Source organism: Kryptolebias marmoratus, linkage group LG5 (assembly GCF_001649575.2).
Source record: "Kryptolebias marmoratus isolate JLee-2015 linkage group LG5, ASM164957v2, whole genome shotgun sequence".
NCBI lineage: Eukaryota > Metazoa > Chordata > Actinopteri > Cyprinodontiformes > Rivulidae > Kryptolebias > Kryptolebias marmoratus.
The window spans coordinates 6,045,296-6,056,941 of NC_051434.1; the positions used below are offsets into that span (position 1 = coordinate 6,045,296).

Below are 11,646 nucleotides of genomic sequence, written 5' to 3' on the forward strand. Positions count from 1 at the left end.
CCGCTTTTATTTTGGTGGCAGGCGGAAATCACGTGACCGCCCGCTTTGGTCATATGACTGTTTAGATAGTTTCTCTTTATGAGACATTAGTTAGTTTTCTGTTTTCCTCAGAGTGTTTCGACTCTCCGCTCATATTGTTGTTGTTTTTTAATTAAAATATTGTTTTCCGGAGCTGAATTTTCAAGATGGAAACCGGAAGTGGGATATTTTCTGTGTTTCTGCTGCTGTCTCCGTGTGTTTGCGCCTTCAACCCGACACAGGTACACAAAACAGCTATTATCTGATCATTACCACCTTATAACACCCTCATTCACCCGCAGCAGGACAGGTGGAAGCCACGAAGTTAGTCATGTGAATGCAACATTTTAGTTTTGTGGCAGGAAGTTTAGTAAATGTCATCTACAGAGCTGTGCAAAAGTCTTCAGCTGCCTGTCACTCTTTTATTTTTATGTTTTGTTTTATTATTAGGGGGGTTTAAAGTAACCAAACCTTTTTGGATAATTTGAAACAGGTCTCAGCAGAACTGTGGCCGTTCATTTAAAAGGGGAAACAAGGGGGAAAAAAATAATTAGAGTGAATATTAGTAAGAAATGAAAGATAAAAACCAGAAAGGAAACTGAATCAATTACAAAACACGGCAGAGGTTCTGTCATGGTCTGGGCCCCTGTTTCCAGCAGACGTGTTGCAGGGTTTGTTAAAATTGGTAAAAATTGTGAACACATAAAGGGGAATTAGATCCAATGCACCACGTGGGAGATGTCTGATTGAGGTTTTCAGGATTAAAATGGCCCCAAACTCACTGCTGGTGCAGGAGAAGCCCTGATTCCGCCCCTGTGCTGATTCAGCCTCTCCAGAGCTTAAATTTCTACGTTACCGAAGTGGTCTGGGCTCATTCTGACAGGGAATGGAAAGGTTTTCCTCTGTGCCGTCTGTTTTATTCATTCAATTTTAAAAATCTCAGCACCGGTGGTGTTTTTGTTTCAGCCATGAAATGACTGAAAGGCTTCAGTCAGCATGAAGCTCCTCCTTACTCACCAGACTTCCTCGTGATGTTCCGATTGTGCACATACCACACCTGCGCAGGCTGGTTTTGTTTAAACATTTGAAAAGAAGCGGCTCTTCCTCCTATCCCCGACTCCCTGTTGTCTGTCCTCTGTGTTGCTCAGATCAACCCTCTGGTGTACGACGAGCAGCTGCTGTGGGTGAGCGGCGTCCAGGGCGAGGTCAACACCTTCAGGATCCCCCTGATCACCTTCACCCCCAGGGGCAGCCTGCTGGCGTTCTGCGAGGCCAGGAAGCTGTCGTCCAACGACGTCGGGGCGAAGTTCATCGCGGTCAGACGCTCCACAGACAAAGGCAGGAGACCCCAAAGGCCGACAGAAACTCCGACGGGGTCTCGACTCCCTGACTTGTTTCTGAGCGTCCTTAAAATCTCACACCTGGTTCTGGTTTGGTCATCTTTACACCTGCCACTCTGTTCGCTCTTTTCTACCCCTTGGTTTCTGTGAGCTAAATGAGCCCCAACAGGCAACGGAACAATGAAAGTTTCGATTTTTGCTGTAACTGAGTCCAAAAAGACACCAACTAGTGACCCCTAAAATACCAAATAATCTTCCTAATCTCCCTTTAAATCAAAGTTTTCTAACAGGTGTGACTTCAGAAATAATCCTTTGTCTTAGTTCCTTCGAAATCGAGCCTTTTGCTCTGCTGTAGTTCTGGGAAATCCCTTCGTATAATGTCTGGCGTCATGATGAAGCTCAGGGATTCAGGGACAGACACTGACGCTGTCCGGTCTTAACTCATTTCTCTGCCGTGTCTCCAGGGAGCACCTGGTCTCCGACGTCCTTCATCGTGGACGACGAGTACCGCGCCGACGGCCTGAACCTGGGCTCGGTGGTGGCGGACGAGGAGACGGGCTCCATCATCCTCATCTACTCCATCTGCTTCCACCTTTACTACTGCAGTCCGCCCAGCACCATGATGGTGGAGAGCCTGGACGACGGCCTCAGCTGGAGTCATCCCAGGAACCTGTCGGTCCAGCTTGGCGTGAAGGCCTTCATGGGCGGGCCGGGCTTCGGCATCCAGGTGGGGCGGGGGGGAAGGATCCGGATCTCAGGTGGAGCTCAGGCGGAGCTGAACGTTACACGCTGTCAGATAATTCAGACGGTTTTCATCTCCGTAGAAACGCCTCCCGCCGGCGAAGGGCAGGCTGGTGGTTTGCGGCCATGGGACCATCGAGGGCGACGGCGTTTTCTGCATCCTGAGCGACGACCACGGGCAGAGCTGGTACAACGGGGCGGCGCTGAAGAGCATTCCTTACAACCAGCCGAAGAAAGCGCTGGACTTCAACCCCGACGAGTGCCAGGTACGGCGTCGAGTCAGCATTCACACCACATTATTTGGCTTCTAATTATTTTTGCTCAACTATTGTTATTTTTAGCTGTCAGCTAGCATTTTGCTAGTTTTAGCCTTTAGCTAACTTTGAAGCAATTCTTCTGCTAATTTTTTGTTTTTAGTTATTGTTCTGTTACTTTTAGCTGTTTGCTAGCCTTTTCCTACTTTGACCTTTTAGCTAGCATTTTTTGCTACTTTTAGCAGTTAGCTAGCATTTTGTTACTATTTAGCTTTTAGCCATCCATTTGCTACTTTGAGGTTTTACTCTTCTCCGCTCAGGTGTTCTCCAGTCTTTTGGTATTTAAGCTAGCATGCTGCTCTTTTTAGCTTTCAGCAAGTTTTCGACTTTCTTTAGCCTTAAATCCATCGTTCCCTCTGACCCTGTCTGTCCTGACCCTGTCCTCCTCCAGTCCTTGTCTGTCCTGACCCTGTCCTCCTCCAGTCCTTGTCTGTCCTGACCCTGTCCTCCTCTGTCCCTTCAGCCCGTCGAGCTCCCTGACGGCAGCATCATGATCAACGTTCGGAACCAGAACACGTACCACTGCCGCTGCCGCATCGTGGTGCGCAGCCTGGACGGAGGCCTGACGCTCCCCGTCGAGGAGCTGTACTTCGACACCAACCTGGTGGATCCGGTGGTGGCGGCCGGCGCTCTGCAGAAGGACGGGGTGCTCTACTTCTCCAACCCGTCCAACTACCAGCACAGTGAGAACCGTTTCACGCTCGTCCTCTCCGCCTTGTTGCGCTCTTCCTAAGAACGCGTCTGACTCCGTCTCGCCCCCCCAGGAGTGAACCTGACGCTCCGGTGGTCGTTCACCAACGGAAAGTCTTGGGAGAACCAGGCCGTCCAGATCTGGGAAGGACCGAGCGCGTACTCCTGCATCACGTCCTTCAACAGCGGTTCTGTAGAAGACGAGAAGTACATCTACGCCATCTACGAAAAGGGCCACAAGGACTACTGGGAGACCATCTCCTTCGTCAAGATCCACCTGTTCGGCGGGCGGTAGGGGAACAGATCAGGTAGGTTCATGGCGCCGCCGGGACGAATGGATCTGAGGTTTAAATGAACTCTCCCTGATTCCCAATCCGTGTTTGTCTTTCAGGTCCAGACCTTCAAAAGGGAAACTTTCCGTCCGTCGGCTTCCTTAAGAAAGAAAGACGAGACGTTTTTACCTCGATTCATTCTGGAAGCGGACTCTCTGAACGTCCAGCGGTCTCGTCTTCAATCAGCACATCTCCTTCCTTCTTCTCTTCAGATTGTTTCTCGGCTGATAAATCCAGATTTTTTTTCTGTTCTGCCAAATGAGTCAGAGAAGCATAAAAACTCAAATAAAAAGCTGCACGTTTTAATAATTGGCTGTGCGTTACGAGAGACGGAGCTCCGAGTCACTCTGTATGCAGACGATAATCTGATCTGAATCAGATCTCAGTTTGATCGAAATCTCTGCCCAGTTTTAAACTCTGGTCCTCCAATCTTCTTAATTTTCTCTTTTTTTGTCTTTGAATGTTTGTGTTTCTGTTTTTCCCCTTCCTTCCTTTCGGCTGCTCGCTCCCCGTGCAGAAGATTCACCGAGCGTTTCCCGCCGGACGCTCCTCCCGACTCGATCTCAGGATCACAAGATCTCAGCATCGAGTATTTCCAGCGTCTGTCACTTTCTCAGGGTATAAAATGAATTGAGTCAAACCTCAGGGCACGCTGCTGGAATCGTTCCCCGCCTCCTTCCTGCTTGCCTTCCTCTAGTTTGATGTGTTTATTAAAGGATCTGTGTGACACCTACCTTTAGTCGGCTATTTTAGGTTCATTTTCCTCCTTTTCTGAATGCAGAAAAGACAGATTTGCAACCATCACATCATTTTTTGTCGCCCGTTGTTTTAGAAACACTCTTACTTGATTTCATGTTCTTCCCAGACCACTACAGAACTAATGAATCCTAATTTGTATCCAATAAAGTTATTTTCTTTAAATTTAATTTGTTTGAAGCATTTTTTGTTCTGGACAGAGTGCTGTTTGTAGGATATTCTTCTCCACTGTGCGTAGAAAGACAGATACGTTTACTGTATGTACTGGATAGTATTTGTACACATAAAGCCATTCATGAAATATAAATATTTGCTCATGTATCAAAACTATATATCATGGTATTTGGGTTTATATATTATTTACACTGATAACACAAAACACTTCATGCGTCTTGTGATAAAAATAAACCCAAACAGCTTCATTAAGAGGAAAAAACTGAATTTATATAAACTCTCATTCAGACATATTAACACAGAGAAGAATCATTACCACCAAATATTTGTGTTTCAGGACATTATGACATACAGGCAGTGATGTTTAAAAACATCTTATGAAATTAAGCTCATGTTGTAGTTATTTTTTTTAAATATTTTTATGTACATAAAATCCAATAAATCCAAATTAAAAGTAATAAATCAGTAATTACAACAAAGAGGACAATAACTGAGGTCAAACATTGTAAAAATAAATTATATTAAGTGAGAAAATAAGTGAATAAACAAACAAACTGAGTTTAGTTTGTGTGAAAAAGACGTCTGAGCCGAAGCTTTTATTTTGGTAAATAACTGCAAATCACGTGACCGCACCGTCACGTGATTTACCGGAGAAACCGCTTTAAAATGAGCGCAGCTGTCGTGAAGGTGTCGTCTCGTGCTTCTCTGGAATGTTTTGGGAATGTTTTATTTTGTAAAAAAAATAAAATAAAATAATTGTTTTTCGGAGCGAAGAAGAACTCGGACCTAAATTGACAAGATGGAAACCGGAAGTGGGATATTTTCTGTGTTTCTGCTGCTGTCTCCGTGTGTTTGTGTCTTCAACCCGGCACAGGTAGACAAAACTGTTATCACCTGATCATTAGCACCTTATAACACAGAGCAGGAGGTTTAGGTTTCAGGACTTAATCAGGATTTAATTCAAGGTTTAATGTCTGGAGAAAAGCTTTAACTTTAAATCTCTGCTTAGTTGTTATACTAAAAGGAACCAATCAGGAGGCTCTGCTCTGTTAAACAGTAATATTACTGACAACATGCATGTGAAAAGAGGTGGTTATTAAGCACAGCAGCGGCCTGGTCATGGTGTGGGCCAGCGTTCAGGTGGCAGGTGTTGAACATCACATGAAGGCGCCACCATTTGACGCCACCTGGGAGGACTGAAAGCTTGGCAAGCCGACCTATGAGCTCGATTTAGTCTCTAAGTTTGGTTTTGTTTCTGTTCGGTTTTTCCAAATTAAAGACTCCAAACGAACCAGACTGGTCGAGCTCACAGATATCCAGCGTGTGTCTGTCTCGTGATGTTCTGATTGCACGCACGCCACACCTGTCCGGACCGGTTTGGCTCTCGGGCCTCCTCCTCCTCCTCCTCCTCCTAACCCCGACTCCCTGTTGTCTGTCCTCTGTGTTGCTCAGATCAACCCTCTGGTGTACGACGAGCAGCTGCTGTGGGTGAGCGGCGTCCAGGGCGAGGTCAACACCTTCAGGATCCCCCTGATCACCTTCACCCCCACGGGGAGCCTGCTGGCGTTCAGCGAGGCCAGGAAGCTGTCGTCCAGCGACATCGGGGCGAAGTTCATCGCGGTCAGACGCTCCACGGACAAAGGCAGGAGACCCCAAAGCTTTTCATACACGGGAGATATCGTCCTAAACGTCTTTAAAGACAGTATTTGTCTCACATAAGTGAGGGGTCTTCATTAAAACTCAGTTTGGTTTATTTGAAGGCATTTCGTCCTCAACATGGGGGATATTTTAAATATATTAATGTGTTGTAAGCTCTTTGTTTTGCTTTGTCTCACACCTGACAGTCCGGTGGACCCCGGTTCGATTGGGGACCAAAATGTCAACATTTGTTCCATTTTCAGCTGCTGCGGGTCGCGTTCACGCTTCACCGAGTCAATCGAGTCGCGACCTCTTCCCCCCCTCGCCTGTGGTGGCACCGCACCGAGAACTACTGAAGGAAACGACACGAAATCCTCAGAAAAAGACACTGAGCGCAACTTCCTTCTTCTGGGAAAGGAAACAACAATGGAGCAGCGTCAGATTTTAGCAGTTTTGGGATTTTTGTTTTGTCTGTGGTACCACTTCTCCTGTTGGTGGTAGTGGTTTGTTATTTACCCAGAAGGCCCTGTGCTGTAGGCCTTTGGTCTCCGGTCCGCTTGCGTTCAAACGGCGCCAGAGTTTACTTCAACCGAATCGAGACCGAGGTTTTTAGTCAGAGTTGGATTGTGCGTTCACACCTCCCCCAAACGAACCGGACTTTCCAGGCAAACGAGCCAGATTTCGATCAAAGCCCCCAAATATAAATTTTCATGTTAGTTTTTAATGATTAGCATCTATGCTAACTGGCCACTTCATCAGGCTCACCCCGCTGGTCTTGGTTCGACCCACTTTTCCCTTCAGAGCTGCTTTAAATCCTCAGGAAGTTTGTTGGAAACATTCCTGACAGGTTTTAGGTTTCTGAAGCGGAAACGGTCGCTGCAGATTCGTCGGCTGCACCTCCTGGTTCCACCAACATCTCAAAGGTTCTGACCCGACTGGGATCTGGTGACCGTGGATCCGGACCCGTCGGGCAGCCTCGGGTTCCTGCTTTCAGCTGACAGGAGGAGCAGCTGGTGGGATCTTCGGCCACTGTGGTCCGTCTGCTCCGAGGTCGGACGTGTTGTGCGCTCAGAGGTGGTTTCCTGCAGAGCTCGGTCGTTGTTCGAGCCGCTGTCGCCTCTCTGTCGTCTCCAACCTTTTTTCAGTCCTTCAGTGGTATTAATGCTTCTCAGGTGATGTTTGATGTGTTTCCACACGGATAACGAAACAGCAGCTGAGTTTGGTTCATTTAAATCTTCAAAAAGATGTGGAAAAAAAACAAAAAAAAGGCACTGATCCATAAAATCATTTCAAAAGGAACATCCTGAGACCAGGCTTTAAAGGTTTCTCTTCTGTCGTCCCTCCAGGAACCACCTGGTCCCCGACCGCCTTCGTCGTGGATGACGCATCCCACCCCAACGGCCTGAACCTGGGCTCGGTGGTGGCGGACGAGGAGACGGGCGCCGTCATCCTCATCTACTCCATCTGCTTCCACCGTTACCACTGCAGCCCGGCCAGCACCATGATGGTGGAGAGCCTGGACGACGGCCTCAGCTGGAGCCGTCCCAGGAACCTGTCGGTCCAGCTCGGCGTGAAGGCCTTTGCTCCCGGGCCGGGCTTTGGCATCCAGGTGGGAAAGTAACTAATGTGTTTCTGGAACAACCAGGAACAGAAGGTTGAAGTAAACCGGAGCGACATGAGGGCTGGAGGCCGTTTAGGCGTTTCTAAGTCAGCAGGAGGACTTTAAAATCTATTCTGCGTCACAGGAAGACAGTGATGTGACGATAAGATCAGCGAGATGTCTTCAGAGCTACGAGTTCCTGTTAAAAGTCGAGCTGGACGAGCTGGAGACGAGGAAGGGAGACCTGCCTCAGCTGAAAAGAACTCGTTAATCTGCTTAGTTAACTTAAACTCAGAGTCAAGAGTTATCCTCGGATTCGTAACGGACTGCCCAAGACAGCCAGCAGCCGAACCAGCAGCCGAACGCAATCATTTCAGTTTTCTTGTTAACAAAGGGTGGATGGAGCTAGAGCTATCGATAGGTTTTAAAGGAAGTTAAAATCATCCGCATAACAATGAAAAGAAAGACCTGAAAGGGAGCAGGTACAGTGAAAACTAAAGGGGTCCGAGATTAGAACCCTGTGGAACCCCGCAGGTAAAACGGTGCTGGAGTGGTGGGAAAAAAATCAAAGTTTCCAACAAAAAGACAGAAGCTCAGGTCACTCAGGTCAGTTTAAACCAGAAGCTTATTTTAAATTCACCTGACTCCAGGTGTTTTTATGTCTTTATGAGGAGTCTCTAAATGAGGACCAGTTAGAGAGATGTTTTACCCCTTTTCATTGATTTAAAGGTGAGCCGTTAACCTTAAAGCAGGATTTGAAATCTGGACTTTGCCTTCTTCTTTTGTTTGTTTTTAGGTTAAAAAGCTGCTTCCATGCACGTCAGGGCTCAACGCTTTGACCAATTTCAGCTATTTAGAGACTTTTAGCTCCTTAGCTCTCCTCTTTAGGAAATTATCTGTCGGTTTGGGTTTTTTCCTGCTGTATGACTGGATTTTGTGCAGAAGTTCGGTGTGTGGGTGCATTAAAGGCCACAAAGTGTGCAAAGTTTTGTTACACGCTCCGTTTTTGTTTCTCCTCTCACAGATTCGGCAGGAACTGTTTTTGTTTTTTCGTTTTGACATAAAATCAATCCGAGCCGCTCACCTGCGACGTACCCGGACTAAAACACGATGCATTCAGGGTCCACATTTATTCGCTTCAGTCGTCCCGGAGGTTGGTTTTTATCTCAGCTACAACCTCGCGGCGGCCGCGGCTTTTTAACGAGGTATTTGTTCACGAATGTGCAAAGAAAAGCAGTTTAACTTCAGCCAAGCTTGTCTCCGCAAAGAGGAACAGCAGCGGCGAACTGAAACTAAACCAGCATGACACCAACCACAGGACGTCCAAAAAGATCACATCGACACGATCTGACGAGTCATTAAATCAGGAAACATCGAATAAAGTTGGAGGAGCTGATTTGAGTCGTGTTTAAAATATGAAAGAAATACAAAAGAAGACGTAAACACAGAAAGGTGAAAGCATTATGTCTTAAAAATAGGAAACAGGAATTTATCTTTTATTTGACCTTTTTTTATCGTGTCGTTCAGTCATGTGGGTTTATTTTGATGATCACAGCTGAAGTTATCCATGAGATTATTGACTATTTGTGGTTTTCTCTGCAGAAACGCCTCCCGCCGGCGAAGGGCAGGCTGGTGGTTTGCGGCCACGGGACCATCGAGGGGGACGGCGTTTTCTGCATCCTGAGCGACGACCATGGGCAGAGCTGGTACAACGGGGCGGCGCTGAAGAGCATCCCTTACAACCAGCCAAAGAGAGCGCAGGACTTCAACCCTGACGAGTGCCAGGTACGGCACCACGTCGCTCTCCGGCCGTCCGTTTTCTGCCCCAAGCTCTCGGCCCAGGTGGGTGGGGGGTTGATCCCAGCGAGTCCCCGGTCTGTCCCAAGGTCCCCCTACTGGTGGGACATGTCCAGAACATCTGACCACCTCGACTCGCTTCTTTCTGAGCTCCTCACCCAATCCGGCTGCTCCGGACAGGAAACTTGTCTCGGCGTCTTTGCTGAGGGTCGGAGAATCCACAGCTTCACCTTTTGGCTCAGCTCACTCTTCACCAAACCAGATCCTGCCCCAGTCCGCCTTGAGCTCTTCCTGTCGGACCAGCAGCTCATTTCCAGCCTGGAGGAGGAACTCCAAAGGTTCATAGAGGACATAAGTGGTGACAAAGTCCAAGACTCACTGGAAACAAGCCTGACTTATTTAAACCAAGCTGTCCCTCAGGTTCTTCTGGGCTTGACTGGCCTTTAATAGGAGACCTGGAACCAAAGTACCAACCAGAACGCCATGAAGGACACCATCTTTCTTCAAAGTCAATAAAACACATGAAGACTGGTTGAGCAATCTCCTAACGAGGCTAAAGAGCTGCTCCGGTGGTCTGTTGGACTCCCCTCTCCAACGCCGCCGGCAGAGACCTTCCCAGGGAGGCTGCAGGTGGAGAACACCCTCTGGTGAAGACCTCCAACCCTGGTCTGCCAGTCCAGAAGCACCGTCCCAGACCGCCACACATTTCTGCTCAGGTGTCAACCAACACAGCAAAGTCTGGTCAACAATAAACAGAATATGAAGCCGCACTGCCTGCAGATGTGTCCTTACACCCTCTAGTGGACAAACATGAGAGTTGCAATAGTCCTTTTTTCTTTTCTTTGTTTATTCTTTTCTGCTCCGTCTAAATAAAGTAAATAAATATCTGTATTTCATTAAAATCCTCTGTCCCTTCAGCCCGTTGAGCTCCCTGACGGCAGCATCATGATCAACGTGCGGAACCAGTACATGTACCACTGCCGCTGCCGCATCGTGGTGCGCAGCCTGGACGGGGGCCTGACGCTCCCCGTCGAAGAGATGTTCTTTGACGACAGACTGGTGGATCCGGCGGTGGCGGCCGGAGCGCTGCAGAAAGACGGCGTGCTCTACTTCACCAACCCTGCCAATGACAAACACAGTAAGAACCGTTCGTTTTTTTTTTTTCTAAACTTCGTGAAAAAGGAGCGGTACGATTAACGCTTCTCCTCGCCCCGCCCCTCAGGAGTGAATCTGACCTTAAAATGGTCGCTAACGAATGGCTTATCTTGGGAAAACAAAGCTGTTCAGATATGGGAGGGACCCAGTGGTTACTCCTGCATCACGTCGTTGGACAGCGGCTCCGTGGAAGACGAAAAGTACATTTATGCCATCTATGAAAAGGGCCGTGAGAACTACTGGGAGACCATCTCGTTCGTGAAGATCCACCTGTTCGGCGGACGGTAGAGGAGCGAATCAGGTAGGAGTTTACAGCTGTGGTTCTGTTTTAACCAGACTGTTCCTTCAGTCCTCACCTTGTGTTTATTTTTCAGGTTCAAACCTTAAAAGGGAAAGGAAAAACGGGAGGAACATTTTAGTCCCACGGCGTTCTCAGGAAGAAAAAGAGACTCGACTTTTTTTAAAATGCTGGACGACGAGACTCAGCACTGTGAACCTCCCACCTGTATGATTTTACTTCCACTTTTCCTGCAGGTTCACCGCAGCTGATTGAGCCCGGTGTTTAATTTAGATTTCCCCAAACTGTTGCACAGTTTCCTAACTTTGATACGGAGGAAAATAAATCAAAGGACTGTTTTGGACACGTTCTGCACATAAAGAGACCACAAATAAAGGTGCTGAGAACCAGGATCAAACTTTGAAATAAAATGGGAACATAGGTTTTCTTTTTTCTTTTTCATTTGAGAAATTAAGGAGAGAATCACTTCCGACCCAACACTACTGCTCCGGTTAGGGGTACTGGTCCAGGTTAGGGGCCTACAAAATAAGAACAGATGCTCATAGAACCCATGATTCAGGATTTTATCAAATTTAAAACACGTTAATAAAAACATTTGGTTTAGGATTTTATTTTAACAACATTCTATTTACCGCTTATCCCAGGTATAAAAATTGTTTGGTTTAAAAAAAGTTTTAACCTTTTATATCTTGTAGATTTCTAATGACATGTTTATGTTTTTTAAGGTTTTGATTGTGAGACTACCTTAAGAGTCTTTTAAAGGGGAAATAAAATAAAATATAAACATAAAGAG

The 11,646-nt window shown here is 47.1% G+C and overlaps 2 protein-coding genes across 2 annotated transcripts; both read left to right on the forward strand.

Annotated features, from left to right (window-relative positions):
- The first annotated feature begins 23 nt into the window (after window positions 1–23).
- On the forward strand, window positions 24–4,361 carry LOC108238467 (sialidase-1-like). Its single transcript, XM_017420588.3, has 7 exons — window positions 24–260; window positions 1,167–1,356; window positions 1,823–2,085; window positions 2,183–2,365; window positions 2,877–3,096; window positions 3,178–3,411; window positions 3,495–4,361. Exons 1-6 carry the CDS (start codon window positions 186–188, stop codon window positions 3,396–3,398), a joined length of 1,152 nt encoding a protein of 383 aa, XP_017276077.1. The 5' UTR covers window positions 24–185; the 3' UTR covers window positions 3,399–3,411; window positions 3,495–4,361.
- Window positions 4,362–5,009: 648 nt separating this feature from the next.
- LOC108238303 (sialidase-1-like) lies at window positions 5,010–11,646 on the forward strand. Its single transcript, XM_017420300.3, has 7 exons — window positions 5,010–5,239; window positions 5,818–6,007; window positions 7,350–7,612; window positions 9,206–9,388; window positions 10,319–10,538; window positions 10,623–10,856; window positions 10,930–11,646. The coding sequence occupies exons 1-6, from the start codon at window positions 5,165–5,167 to the stop codon at window positions 10,841–10,843; spliced, it is 1,152 nt and encodes a 383-aa protein (XP_017275789.1). The 5' UTR covers window positions 5,010–5,164; the 3' UTR covers window positions 10,844–10,856; window positions 10,930–11,646.

What these genes read in the sequence shown, in the direction of transcription:
- LOC108238467 (XM_017420588.3), top strand. Translation starts at nt 186, where the DNA reads ATGGAAACCGGAAGTGGGATATTTTCTGTGTTTCTGCTGCTGTCTCCG. An exon ending in CAGACGCTCCACAGACAAAG is followed by an intron (nt 1,357 to 1,822) that starts GCAGGAGACCCC and finishes CCGTGTCTCCAG; the next exon opens with GGAGCACCTGGTCTCCGACG. An exon ending in CCCGTCCAACTACCAGCACA is followed by an intron (nt 3,097 to 3,177) that starts GTGAGAACCGTT and finishes TCGCCCCCCCAG; the next exon opens with GAGTGAACCTGACGCTCCGG.
- LOC108238303 (XM_017420300.3), top strand. Translation starts at nt 5,165, where the DNA reads ATGGAAACCGGAAGTGGGATATTTTCTGTGTTTCTGCTGCTGTCTCCG. An exon ending in GTGTCTTCAACCCGGCACAG is followed by an intron (nt 5,240 to 5,817) that starts GTAGACAAAACT and finishes TGTGTTGCTCAG; the next exon opens with ATCAACCCTCTGGTGTACGA. An exon ending in GGCCGGGCTTTGGCATCCAG is followed by an intron (nt 7,613 to 9,205) that starts GTGGGAAAGTAA and finishes TTTTCTCTGCAG; the next exon opens with AAACGCCTCCCGCCGGCGAA.